Source organism: Hyperolius riggenbachi, chromosome 11 (assembly GCF_040937935.1).
Source record: "Hyperolius riggenbachi isolate aHypRig1 chromosome 11, aHypRig1.pri, whole genome shotgun sequence".
In the NCBI taxonomy this organism is placed as follows: Eukaryota; Metazoa; Chordata; class Amphibia; order Anura; family Hyperoliidae; genus Hyperolius; species Hyperolius riggenbachi.
This window is the reverse complement of record NC_090656.1, coordinates 138,245,229-138,259,997: the sequence shown is the minus strand read 5'-3', so window position 1 is coordinate 138,259,997 and position 14,769 is coordinate 138,245,229. Positions and strand designations below refer to the sequence as shown.

The 14,769-nt window shown below is 43.4% G+C and overlaps 1 protein-coding gene across 1 annotated transcript in view; it reads right to left on the bottom strand.

The window, feature by feature from the left end:
- The window catches only part of LGALS12 (galectin 12), a 214,346-nt gene that overhangs the window by 174,197 nt on the left and 25,380 nt on the right, over positions 1–14,769 (bottom strand). The window contains exon 2 of the mRNA XM_068260991.1: positions 10,442–10,530. Within this exon, the coding sequence (XP_068117092.1) occupies positions 10,442–10,530 (89 nt within the window). The remainder of the gene's footprint in view (positions 1–10,441; positions 10,531–14,769) is intronic.

Below are 14,769 nucleotides of genomic sequence, written 5' to 3'. Positions count from 1 at the left end.
CTGTGTAATATACCGCAGAGGCTAATCTGAGTATCACTCCAAACCTCAAGAGCCTGAGCATGCAATAGGAAGGACGGTTATGTTTTTAAAGGTCAAGACTGCGTACCCTTTGCTCCTGTTACGAAATAAGTTTGGGTTTGAGGCGGGAGGTGGCGCTCTGTGAGCTATTAAATCAGACGCTCCCTCGGGTTCAAGCCTATGAGCTAGCGCTCTTCTCATTGGAGTAAACTGAGGAGAAATTATTGCATATGTATGGGAAATGATAAGCTATACACTTTGAGATAACACATGTTTATATATGTTAAGGACAGTGAGGTAGATGGAGCGGTCCACGAATCTCCTCTGTGGGGATGGGAGGGGAAGTGGGGCTCAGTGGACATTAGTCCCGAGAGGCCGGACTCCACCTCAACCTTCGCACAGCATGAGAGCCGGGGTTTGAAGCGGCTTGCATCTTCTGCCGCTCACATCGTGCGACACATATACCCCACTAGGAACTCCCTGATAACAATGGGATGTAGAGCTTCAAGCTCAATAGTTATGGCAATTTTTGCCTGGTTTTGGTTATATAGTTTGGAATCCAGGACCCATAAAAGTTGTTCTTGGAAGAGTCTACAGTGGAAATGCAGATTGCTAACTTAAAAATATTGTCTTACAATGTGAGAGGATTAGGGTCACCAGTCAAAAGGGGGAAATTGTGGTTTGAAATGCGTAGGCTCCGTCCACAGATCTTACTGCTCCAGGAAACATATTTTAAGCAAGGCCACCCACCATACCTACCCCATAACCAATTCGATAGATGGTTCTTAGGCTCCTCCCCAATACGAAGGGCTAGAGGAGTAGCTATAGCACTAAGCAGAGATTGCCCACTATCAATAACAGATTCGATAATAGACGAACTGGGCAGGTTCATCATGCTGAAAGGAGAATATGAGGGGAAAAAGTATACTGTGGTGAACATCTACGCACCCAATATAAAACAAGTACAATTCCTGGCGAAAGTCCTTAAAAAGCTAAGCTCCTTTAGAGAAGGGTGCCTGATACTAGGGGGGGATCACAATTTAATTACCAATCCAGAGATGGACTCCTCCTCCGCTACAACAACGACCCCAAGGTCTATGACAAATAGGTATTCCCACCTCCTCAAAACAAATCATTTGATAGACGGATGGAGATACATGCATCCCCTAGATAGGGATTACACGTATTTTTCACATGTACACAACACGTACACCAGGATTGATAGAATATACATAGACCAATATTACCTAGGAGCGCTGAAAAAGGCAAAAATTGAAACACTCACCCTATCAGATCACGCAGCAACCTGGGTCGAACTAAGGTTAAATAGAATGCCTAACAAACAGAGACACTGGAGGCTAAATGACTCCCTCCTAGATAGTACGGAAAACATAAGCATACTGTCTAAATGCCTAAAACATTACTTTAGAGAAAACACAACAGAAGGAATGTCAACAGGGATAATATGGGAAAGCCACAAAGCGGTAATAAGAGGGGAGCGGATTAAATTAGGGGCTAAAAAACAGAAGGAGAAAAGAATGCTGATTCAGACTCTGACTGACACCTTACACAATATGGAACAGGCACACAAAAGCAACAGAACAGAGCAGGGGCTCAAACAAGTAAAAGAAGCCAGAGAAAAACTACTCAGTGCAATAGAGGTGAGGGTTAAGAGAAAGCAGAGACTCTGGATAGCAAAAGCATACGAGTTTAGCAATAAGAGTGGGAAGCAGCTAGCTAGAGCCATCGCCAAAAAAAGAGAGAAGACATTCATACATCACATCAAAGACTCACAGGGCCTATTGAAACAACATACACATAAGATAGCGGAAATCTTTAAAGATTACTATGCAACATTATATGATATCTCAGGCAACATTTCAGAAAGGGGCCAAAGGAGACTGCGCTCCAAAATAAAGGAATATCTTCAGAGGGTCTCAATGCCCATGCTAGATGGCGAATGCTGCAAAGAGCTCGATGAACCATTCACAACGGAAGAAGTGATGAGCATATTAAACGCCCTCCCGAATGGGAAAAGCCCTGGCCCAGATGGGCTCACAAAAAGATACTACAAATCATTCTCCTATCTGTTAATACCTCACCTGGTGAAATTCATCAATAACATAGCGGAGGAGGACACCATCCCCAAACAGGGGCTAGAAGCGCACGTAGTGGTGATACCAAAACCTGATAAAGACCCTGCCTGGTGCCAAAGCTACAGACCTATTTCACTGATAAACCTAGATATAAAACTTTTCTCAAAAGCAATCGCAAATAGATTAAGTACATACCTACCGCAATTAATAGGCCTGGATCAAACTGGGTTCATCAGGGGTAGAGAAGCACGAGACAACACCAATAAGGCTCTTAATTTAATCCATTGGGCACAGGGGACCAGTTCACCCTTAATGCTACTGTCAACTGACGCAGAAAAAGCTTTCGATAGGGTGAACTGGTCCCTAATGGATGAAACTCTAGCCCATATAGGACTACAACAGAACATGATTAAGTGGATTAGTTCCCTTTACTCAACCCCCTCAGCAAGGGTCAGAGTAAATGGGGTTTTATCCGCACCATTCCTCATTAAAAATGGCACCAGGCAGGGATGCCCGTTATCACCACTACTGTTTGCACTTAGAAGTATAAGAAATAACCAAGATATACAGGGGGCAATAGTGGGAGAAAGGGAATATAAATTATCAGCATTCGCTGATGACGTACTTTTTTACATCAGTAACCCCCACATCTCAATTCCCAACCTCCTGGAAGAATTTAGATTATATGGGGACATATCAAACCTCAAGATTAACCTCTCCAAATCAGAATTCATAGGTGTAAACCTGGACCCTCTCGAGCTGACTAGACTACAAAGTAACTTTCCATTCCCTTACCGAGATAAAGCACTAAAATACCTGGGGATATACCTCCCCTCTGATCTTAAGGAGCTGTATAGCTTAAACTTCCAGCCACTCATAGATACACTATCAAAAGATCTTCAGAAGTGGGATCGTGACCAATTCACTTGGTTCGGCCGCATAAACATCCTAAAGATGAACGTGATGCCAAGAGTCCTGTTCCTTCTGGGGACTATCCCGATACACCTGCCAAAAACATTTTTCAATAAACTCAGATTCCTATTCACCCAATATGTCTGGAGAAAGAAAGAGACCTCCTAGGTTAGCGCACTCCACACTTATCAGGACAAAAAACAACGGAGGACTGGGCCTACCCGACCCCAAAACGTACTACAGAGCCATGGCATTGAACAGACTACTTGACTGGACCCATAATCTGACAACTAAAGGGTGGGTGATACTGGAGAAGACCCTAGCAGGGAGGGACCTAGCTAAAGCCCAATGGGTACCCAAAAAATTCAGAGGATTCTCATTATTATGCCCACCTTGGGTAACCCACGCCCTAAAAATAGGAGACCTTGCCAACAAAAAATACAAATGGTTCCCCCCAATATCACTATTAACACCATTAGAAGGATTCCCACTATTTTCTCCTGGCCTAGAAAGGGGATTTTTTGGAACATGGGGAGGGGACCAACTAGTGTGCCTAGGCCACCTCTGGAAAAGAGACAGACTCAAAACGATATTCGAACTTAGAGCTGAAAAGAATAAGTTCCCTCTTGATATATGGCGCCTGACACAAATTAAAACGTGGTGGAAAACACACAAGGTCTCTCTAGACGACGAAACTCAGGCTGGAGAGTGGGTAGCCCTATTCATCAGCTCCCAAAAAAAGGAACATGCAATCTCCTACTTATATAAACTCCTTAGAAGTAGAGATGACTGCTCTAATCTACTATACCTCAGAACCTTGGAGAGAGAAATTGACATCCCACTGGTAGCTGGAGATAGAGAAAGTATTATGGGAAATACATTCACCACAACAATCAATACTAAAATGCAAGAGACTAACTTTAAAATTCTATCGCGATGGTACAGGACCCCAGACAAACTGGCACAGATGTCCTCTGCCAACTCTGATAGATGTTGGAGGGAATGTGGGGAAAAAGGGACCATGCTCCATATGTTCTGGTCATGCCCTAAGATAAGAGACTTCTGGACTCAAATACTAGACATCAGTAGAAGGGTGACTGCCTGGAAGGTGCAGGACTCACCTTGGCAAGCACTGTTACACATCAATAGCTCCAGAAACTATAAGAAAACCGCTCTACCACATCTGCTCAACGCAGCAAAATGCCTTATCCCAATTAAATGGAAATCTATTAACCCACCCTCGGTAAGGGAATGGATCAAGAAAGTTAACGAGATAGAGGCGATAGAAGATACGGTCATGACAAGTAGGGACCAATACCGAAAGCACTACACTAAATGGGCTCTATGGCTGGATTTCAAAGAGTCTCCGGAATATCATAACTTAACGCAATGACAATCTTAGTAGTATTTAACACCTCGACTTAGACTGAATAACACTAAGACAACCTGGGTAGTGGATTCCACAGTTCTGTTACAAGTTAGTAGATGTAGAATGTTGAGTAGTTATATTAATATGCTCAAGATACTAAGGGGGTACAACACAATCATCAGAAACACCTAAACTAAAATACCAGGCATAATAGATAATAAGGAAGAGCCTACAATACAATATAAGGAAGATTAAGATGGAAAAAGTTGACGCAAAACAAGCTCATAACAAGTATATTTGCTAAAAGCATCTATAAATGCCTTGACGGTTATTGTTAATTCTAATCACCTGATATCAAGCTAATGGTCCCCTGCGCGGGATTATATGATATGTAAAGACTATGTACCACCCTTTTCATTCAAAATAAAGATTATATTAAAAAAAAAAAAAAGTGATGTCGAAAACCCATGTCAAGCCTATAAGGATAAATGGGAAGGAGATTTGGGCATGTCTTTCTCAGATAAACAGTGGCGCAAGATACTTGTGTTCTCCCACAAATCATCTATTTCTTCTAGAAGCCAGGAGGCAGGGTACAAAATCTTCACCAGGTGGTATATGACCCCATCTAGATTACATAAAATGTATCCTTCGACCTCTGCCCTATGCTGGAGATGCGGATTGGAGACAGGCACCTTGTTGCACATATTTTGGTCATGTGGGGAGCTCAGGCGGTTCTGGTCAGATGTGAGAGAGATAATGCATATTCTAACTGATTTTCTCCCCCCAGACTCTCCCGCATTTTTTCGATTACACCATAACCAGTGGTCAATCAGGAGGTATAAAAAAAATATTACTAGACATCTAATTAACGCAGCAAAAATTTTGATAGCGAGAAGATGGAAGTCAACGAATGCCCCTACCCTGCAGGACTGGTTCAGAGAAATAGATTGGATTGAGAAAATGGAGGACTTAACCTCCTCAATGCATGGGACACGGGAGCAGTTCTGGAAGACCTGGTTTAGCTGGTTCGAATTTAAAGAAACACCCAGATACGCCTCTCTCACATCCAGATAGCCCTGTCCTCCCTCCAGGCAATAGACCCTTTTAGAGATCCCCTCCCTCATTACTAACATACCCCCTAGGCGTTGGAGTGGGTCTTTCACAGTGGCGCGTGGGGTGGGCATGGACCGCGACTCTCAACCTCTATTCTTTTTCTACCTATACTTCTTTCCTAATGTCTTTCTCTCTCCTTCTATCATACTATTCCAACATACCATAGTAACCTCCATGTTTAGCTAGTTCATAATCTAAAGCTACCCTTCATTTAAGCAAATTCGTCCAGAAGTTGTGACTGATCGTTCAGCGAAAGAGGGCTGTACGAAACCTATCATAGGACCCCGGGTGTATGATCCCTCTGGGCCCCGGGTTCTCTGTTTACCCAAACGCGCTAGGTACAGCTCGGTTTTCATGCTCTTTATTGAAGTATGCAAGGCTGTCGGCCCCTCTGGGACAAAGAATAATAATGTGTGGTACTCAGTATGGATATTTTTATATGTTTTTTGGTGGCGCTGGTTTGCCACCAGAAATGTCATTATATTGTACCAGTTCATTAATACTGTAATGGTTATGTTGATGTCTCTATCTTCTTATTTTTGTAAAGAAAACCTTGCTATAAAAGAATCTTTAAAAAAAAAAAAAAGTGGTTTGCGCCTTGGATATCTGCCATGCAGGCCGTTTTTGCCCAGTCTCTTTCTTATGGTGGAGTCGTGAACACTGACCTTAATTGAGGCAAGTGAGGCCTGCAGTTCTTTAGATGTTGTCCTGCGGTCTTTTGTGGCCTCTCGGATGAGTTTTCTCTGCGCTCTTGGGGTAATTTTGGTCGGCCGGCCACTCCTGGGAAGTTTCATCACTGTTCCATGTTTTTGCCATTTGTGGATAATGGCTCTCACTGTGGTTCGCTGGAGTCCCAAAGCTTTAGAAATGGCTTTAGAACCTTTTCCAGACTGATAGATCTCAATTACAGTACTTTTGTTCTCATTTGTTCCTGAATTTCTTTGGATCTTGGCATGATGTCTAGCTTTTGAGGTGCTTTTGGTCTACTTCTCTGTGTCAGATAGCTCCTATTTAAGTGATTTCTTGATTGAAACAGGTGTGGCAGTAATCAGGCCTGGGGGTGACTACAGAAATTGAACTCAGGTGTGATAAACCACAGTTAAGTTATTTTTTAACAAGGGGGGCAATCACTTTTTCACACAGGGCCATGTAGATTGAGTTTTTTTTCTCACTAAATAATAAACATTATCATTTAAAACTGCATTTTGTGCTCAATTATGTTATCTTTGACTAATAGTTAAAGGTTTTTGATGAGCAGAAACATTTAAGTGTGACAAACATGCAAAAGAATAAGAAATCAGGAAGGGGGCACACCACTGTACCCCTGGCTACATATACTGGGCACATCTACCCCTGGCTACATATACTGGGCACATCTACCCCTGGCTACATATACTGGGCACATCTACCCCTGGCTACATATACTGGGCACATCTACCCCTCTGGCTACATATACTGGGCACATCTACCCCTCTGGCTACATATACTGGGCACATCTACCCCTCTGGCTACATATACTGGGCACATCTACCCCTCTGGCTACATATACTGGGGACATATACCCCTGACTACATATACTGGGGACATATACCCCTGACTACATATACTGGGGACATATACCCCTGACTACATATACTGGGGACATATACCCCTGACTACATATACTGGGGACATATACCCCTGACTACATATACTGGGCACATATACCCCTGACTACATATACTGGGCACATATACCCCTGACTACCTGTTCTCGGGACATCTCTACCCCTGGCTACCTGTTCTGGGAACATCTATACCGCTGGCCACCTATTCTGGGGATACTTATAGACCTGGTACTACCTATTTTTGGGGAACCACTGCTGTCAGATTGTGTATTTTGGGGAACTGCTACCAGGTGAAAGGCGTCTACCATATTAAGGGGGCATTCTGCCTATTTATGTGAAATGCTGTATATGTGCCTCATGACTGCTGAATTTGTCTTGTTGGGAACCTCATGGTTACTAAATTTGTCTTGTTGGTGGCCTCATGATTGCTGAGTTGGTCATGTTGGGGGCCTCATGATTGCTGAATTTGCTGAATTTTGCAAGACAAAAGTTACTACAACAATGTGAATTTTGTGAAACATGAACCTTAGAATTTCCAAATTAATTGAAGCATGAGCTCCCCCACCCCCGCACTTAAAACCACCATGCAAATGTTTGTTTTTATATTGGTTGGCTTAGTGGCCTTTACCTGACATAATGGTTTTCAAACAATAATAATAAGGAATACTGCATTAAAGGCGGACAAGCCCATGAACGTAGCGATACGGTATATGGTCTACACTTATGGCTCTAGGCCCCGCATGTGACACTCGCCCCAGGCCCAGCATACTCTAAGGCCGCCTCTGCCCTGAAGGAAAAAGCCTGCAGAACGTTTTATGCCATCAGAAGGCAACTTTACCACCTAAAACCACCGGTGAGAGTCTGGGTAAAGATATTAAACAGCATCATCACCCCAATCCTGCTCTATGGCAGTGAGGTATGGGGTCTGGTCACCTACCCTGACCAATCAAAATGGGACTCCAGCCCAAAAGAAATCTTCCATCTAGAGTTCTGCAAGTATCTTCTCCAAGTCCATCGCAGCACTTCGAACTCAGCTTGCTGGGCAGAGCTAGGCAGATTCCCACTATGGCTGACTATCCAGCAGAGGGCGCTCTCATACTGGGCGCATATACAGAGCAGCAGCCCCAGCACTTACCGCCATAAAGCCTCACTAAGCCAGGGTGGCAAGGCTATACCACGTGCTTTGAAACAAAGCGTCAACAGCCAGCCCAGCCAAGACCACCAACACAGGCTGACAAAAGCCCAAGTAAAAGGAACGATAGAAAGCTGCAAGGACCGATACCTAGAGGAATGGAGAGGTGACAAAGGAATCCCAGAAACTCACTGTATACCAATCACTACAGAGGGAGTACATAATGGCCCTGTATCTGGAGAGGCTACACCGCCACAAAGACAGACAGGCCTTGAGCCTGTACCGCCTGAGCGCCCACAACCTGGAGATAGAGACAGGGCGACACAGACAGACATGGAAGCCCCGGGAGGAGAGACTGTGCAGGCAATGTGACCAGGGGGTCCTGGAGGATGAGGCCCACTTCCTGCTACACTGCAGCAAATATACACCGTTGAGGACCGCCCACTTCCAGAGACTCTCCGCCCACATCCCAGATTTCACCTCCACAGATGAGGAGAGGAAACTCTATATCCTACTGGGGGAAGAGGAAAAAACTGTGCAAATAGCAGCTCAATATATCACTGCCTGCCACCAACTGAGAGGAACATGATACAGCATGGACTGTATAACCCCATACTCCCCTCCCCTATGTACTGCATAACTAAACCCCCCCTCCCCTATGGACTATATCTCTCATCCCCCCATACCATCCATTACATCTCCAACACTCCTATGGATTGTATACCTATATCCTTCCCTTATTCTCCCCCCCCCAGTTAATGTTTTGTTTTGCTTTGGCAATGCTACATGTATTTGGTCCTGCCAATAAAGCTTTTTTAGATTTGGACATTAACATGGCTTCTGGTAAGTTTGTTAGAGAGCTACCATGGCTGACAAGTTTTTTTGTTTTTTGTTTGTTTTTTTATACACTGACCAATAAAAGATGGATGGTGAACCCCAGGAACTGGTACATTCTCATCTGGCCAATTTAAAGAGGAACCATATTGACATACAGTAGAAGGTTTAGGACAAGTTAATTATCCTGCTTTTCACATCAGAAACACCTTTAGCTATATATTGCTGTATATTGGCCTGTAACCTCATCCTCCCAGTGATGCTTAGCCTAGGCAATGATGTCACACAGCCTTCATCACCAGAGAATTCTGGGAGACCAGGCGTTTCTGCTTAATTTACAACAAACAAACATCCCATAGAGATGCACCTTGCCAGAAGTAAAGATGCCGACCCCTGTGATAAAATTAAAGTAAACCTGTAAGGAAAAAAAAAAATCTCCCCTAGCTGGTACTCACCTTGACAGGAGGAAGCCTCTGGATCCTAAAGAGGCTTCTCCCATCATCCTCAACAAACACCTCCCACCTAAAAGTCACTACTGCACCTGCAAGCACCGCTGACAAGCCCTTGTCACTGAATCTTTGGGGGCCCAGTGCTGGATACCCTCTAGTAAGGAGGACGGGGAAGCCTCTTTAGGATCCAGCGGCTGCCCCAACCCGAGGCAAGAACCCCTCAGGGGCTCTTTTTTTCCCCTTCAGGAAAAATTTAAGAATGTAATTCGGGATGAGGAAATATTTTACAATAGGCAAACATGGACTTGATACTTTATAATGTAATACGGTACAAATATTTTAGCAAATAGTTTTAAATAAAACCCAATGCTAGGCTCATATAGAAATATCATCTAATAAATTAGTAATGAGTGCACACAGAAGCTACCCTTTTCCATGTAAACTGGGGCTTGTGCTGCTAAATATCCTATCTTGAAATTCTGTTTATAAAGTATGTCCAGAAGTAGGAGACCACTTTCAGGTTCTGTGGATGGAATTGCTGCAGTTGCTCAGATTGTATCATTCTCACTAATTAGGCTGCAAGGGGGAAGGTACAATATGTATCTGTCTAATAAAGCTGCAGCCTGTAGCACACACAGGGGATGACCAGTGTCTAAGCGTCACAAACAGTATTGAGAAGTATCTAGTACTTTGTCCTTTGTTAATCAATGACCTTATAGTCAAATAAGAACAAACTTTAGAGCCATTAAAAAACATGTCAGTATTAAGATTTCATTTTTAAGCTGCAACAGAACACTATATTTTCTATAAGTCTATGATGCTGCAGAGCGCTCTCTTGTCTAGAAATTAAGTCAATTTACCTGCTTTGCACTAAAGAAACAACATAAAAGCAGAAAAATGTAGATCACCCACCTAGCTGCACTGCTGCCAACACTTCCTTGGATTAGGATCATACGCCTCGGTCGAAGGCCTCCAAATATTGTGCACACATAGGGAACAATCTATGAGGCAATCAGGCAGAGAACATCACAAAAGGCATGCAGACAGAAACTTGGAACATTTAATAAAAAAATAAAATAAAAATAAAACTTCTGTGTAAGTTACTGCTAAAGGCCCAAAGTAAGCAGATAAACAACAACAACGTAGTTCATTACAAAATTAGAATACATTCAATACAGTTTTATCAAAAATGGATATGATCCTGGTATGTTTTACCATGATGGTCATATGGACCCAATCCTGAAGCCAGGGGAAAAATACTACATACTGTACTTACGGTACCTTGTCAGTGGTAATCCTCTGGATAGTCCGGAGGCTACCCAACATCTTCATACATCGTACCGTATAAATGCCGGGTCTCTCTCAACATATACACTTAAAGGGTCTTTGGAGTGTGAGTGCAGCAGTGACTGAGCGTCTGTATTGTGCAGTACCACCACACTTGTCCACAGCCATGTTTGCACTCTGAAGACACAGAGTGACCCAGCACTGCAACAGTATGGTGTACAAAGATATGGGACTATCCAGAGGCTTTCCCCTAATGAGGTAAATATCTATCTTGTTTTATTTTCATAGCTTAATGCTGGCCAGCCAGATTGGAGATTACAGCATTAGCTACAACAGACAAATTATCTTAGGGTGGTGGGTCAAATCATTATTATTGTATTCATATAGTGCAGACTTCGTTCTCAGTGCTTTACAGAGAACATAATCATGTACTCTGTGTCCTTAGATGAGCTTACAATCTAATCCCAAGCATAATCAATGTCTCTGCCACAGCTAAGGACCACTTTTGGAGGACACCAATTAACAGAGTGGATGTGAAAGAAGACAAAGAACATTTATATTGTGCTTTTCTCCTAGCACATTCAAAGCATCAGAGCTGCAACCACTAGGGTGTGGTTAGTAGGCAGTATCAGTGTTTTGCCCAAGGTCTCCTTACTGAACAGGTGCCTGCTTATTGAACAGGAAGAGCTGAAATTCGAACCCTGGTCAGCCACTTGCAAAAAAAATGAAGTGATCAGAAGAAATCCACCCAAAACTTTGGGAGGGCATAAAAACTCAATGCAGTGTCCGGGCCAAGATTCAAACCTAGGACTCTGGTGCTGTAAGGCATTCCAGGCAAGAAGGTTTATGGAAGCAACAATGGCATTGAATAGAAAAACCTGGGCAACTGCTACTTGCCATTATATGTTGGTACTGGGATGATCCAACTCAGTTCACAGACATCATTATGGATATAAATTAGCATGCTAACACAGAGCAGCTGACAGAAGCTGGTTATGTCTGCTTAATGATCTTGGCTAGCTGATTGTGAACTTGTACTGAGGCATGGAGACTGCCATATTTATTTTGTAAACAGTACAGCTGCTGTTTGTAGCCACCTGTGAATTTTTAAGACAGACAAACTGAATTACTTAACAAGCCTGAAATCTGTATTCTTTGTGGTGTGCTGACTGTCCAGGAACCTCCCACCTTACTACATTGGTTATCTGTACAAAGAAGGAAGCTAGTTACTCGTTTCCAACACCTGCACTAATCCATTATCTGGCATTAGAAACAACGTGAAATGAACATTTTACACGCACATTTTACTTGCCCATATGTAAGCAACTGGAGCAACTGGAGTAAGGGGTGACCAACACGTATGCAGATCAGGTGTTTTGACATGATAAACAATGCTTCAATCGACTTTATTAAAATGTATATGAATTATTAAAAATAAAGTATATACAGTGGAGGAAATTTGACCCCCTCACTCACTGATTTTGTAATGGTAGGTTTATTTTAACAGTGGCAGATAGCACATCAAAAGGAAAATCGAAAAAATAACCTTAAATAAAAGATAGTAACTGATTTGCATTTCATTGAGTGAAATAAGTTTTTGAACCCCTACCAACCATTAAGAGTTCTGGCTCCAACAGAGTGGTTAGACACTTCTACTCAATTAATCACCTTTATTAACCCCCTTGGCGGTATGAAAAATACCGCCAGGGGGCAGCGCAGCAGTTTTTTTTTAATTATTTTTTTTTAAATCATGTAGCGAGCCGAGGGCTCGCTACAGCCCCAGCCCCGCCGATCGCCTCCGGCGATAGGCGATCAGGAAATCCCGTTCAAAGAACGGGACTTCCTGGAGGGCTTCCCCCGTCGCCATGGCGACGGGGCGGAATGACGTCACCGACGTCAGCGACGTCGGGACGTCATTGGGAGACCCGATCCACCCCTCGGCGCTGCCTGGCACTGATTGGCCAGGCAGCGCTCGGGGTCTGGGGGGGGGGGCGCTCGCCGCACCGGATAGCGGCGTTCGGGCGCGCGGCGGCGGCGATCGGGGTGCTGGCGCAGCTAGCAAAGTGCTAGCTGCGTCCAGCAAAAAAAAAAAATTAAGTAAATCGGCCCAGCAGGGCCTGAGCGGCACCCTCCGGCGGCTTACCCCGTGTCACACACGGGGTTACCGCTAAGGAGGTTAAGGACACCTGTCTTAACTAGTCACCTGTATAAAAGACACCTGTCCACAGAATCAATCAATCAAGCAGACTCCAAACTCTCCAACATTGGAAAGACCAAAGAGCTGTCCAAGGATGTCAGAGATGTCAAATTGTAGACCTGCACAAGGCTGGAATGGGCTACAAATGGGCTACAAAACCATTAGCAAGAAGCTGGGAGAGAAGGTGACAACTGTTGGTGCGATTGTTCGAAAATGAAAGGAGCACAAAATGACCATCAATCGACCTCGCTCTGGGGCTCCACGCAAGATCTCACCTCGTGGGGTGTCAATGGTTCTGAGAAAGGTGAAAAAGCATCCTAGAACTACATGGGAGGGAGTTAGTGAATGACCTCAAATTAGCAGGGACCACAGTCACCAAGAAAACCATTGGAAACACATTACACCGCAATGGATTAAAATCCTACAGGGCTCGCAAGGTCCCCCTGCTCAAGAAGGCACATGTGCAGGCCCGTCTGAAGTTTGCCAATGAACACCTGAATGATTCTGTGAGTGACTGGGAGAAGGTGCTGTGGTCTGATGAGACCAAAATAGAGCTCTTTGGCATTAACTCAACTCGCTGTGTTTGGAGGAAGAAAAATGCTGCCTATGACCCCCAAAACACCGTCCCCACCGTCAAGCATGGGGGTGGAAACATTTTGCTTTGTGGGTGTTTTTCTGCTAAGGGCACAGGACAACTTAATCGCATTAACGGGAAAATGGACGGAGCCATGTATCGTGAAATCCTGAACGACAACCTCCTTCCCTCTGCCAGGAAACTGAAAATGGGTCGTGGATGGGTGTTCCAGCTCGACAATGACCCAAAACATACAGCAAAGGCAACAAAGGAGTGGCTCAAGAAGAAGCACATTAAGGTCATGGAGTGGCCTAGTCAGTCTCCGGACCTTAATCCAATAGAAAACCTATGGAGGGAGCTCAAGCTCAGAGTTGCACAGAGACAGCCTTGAAACATTAGGGATTTAGAGATGATCTGCAAAGAGGAGTGGATCAACATTCCTCCTAAAATGTGTGCAAACTTGGTCATCAATTACAAGAAACGTTTGACCTCTGTGCTTGCAAACAAGGGTTTTTCCACTAAGTATTAAGTCTTTTATTGTTAGAGAATTCAAAAACTTATTTCACTCAATGAAATGCAAATCAGTTGCTATCTTTTATTTAGGGTTATTTTTTCGATTTTCCTTTTGATGTGCTATCTGCCACTGTTAAAATAAACCTACCATTGAAATGATACTGTTCTGAGACTTTTCATTTCTTTGTCATTGGACAAACTTACAAAATCAGTGAGGGGTCAAATAATTATTTCCTCCACTGTATATTAAAAACACCATAATCATAATAAATGAGCCACCAATGACCTATGGGGCTAAAATAGCAGTTTTGTGCAACCAAAAATGATATTGTATTTGGATATTGCTTTTAGCCTGCCAATCATATATTCAAAAACTCTATATGCAGATAAAGATACCCAACATTGCAGCCTTTGCCACAGTGACTGGTACGATATTATGGACTATTTGCTGTCACCTATATGCACATAATTGTCCATTGTACCAAATTAGTAAAACATCAGGTTTCTGTTGTCGAACTAATGGACGATTGTTAAAGATTCCCTAACAAAAATTTCTTTGAAACACAAAGCTGTATATTGTAGGGGTGGTTGCCAGTATTTATAAATAGCTTACAACTTTAGTTTCCATGGATAATAAGTGTAGTAGTGTCAAGGTCCTGTTTCTCTTGT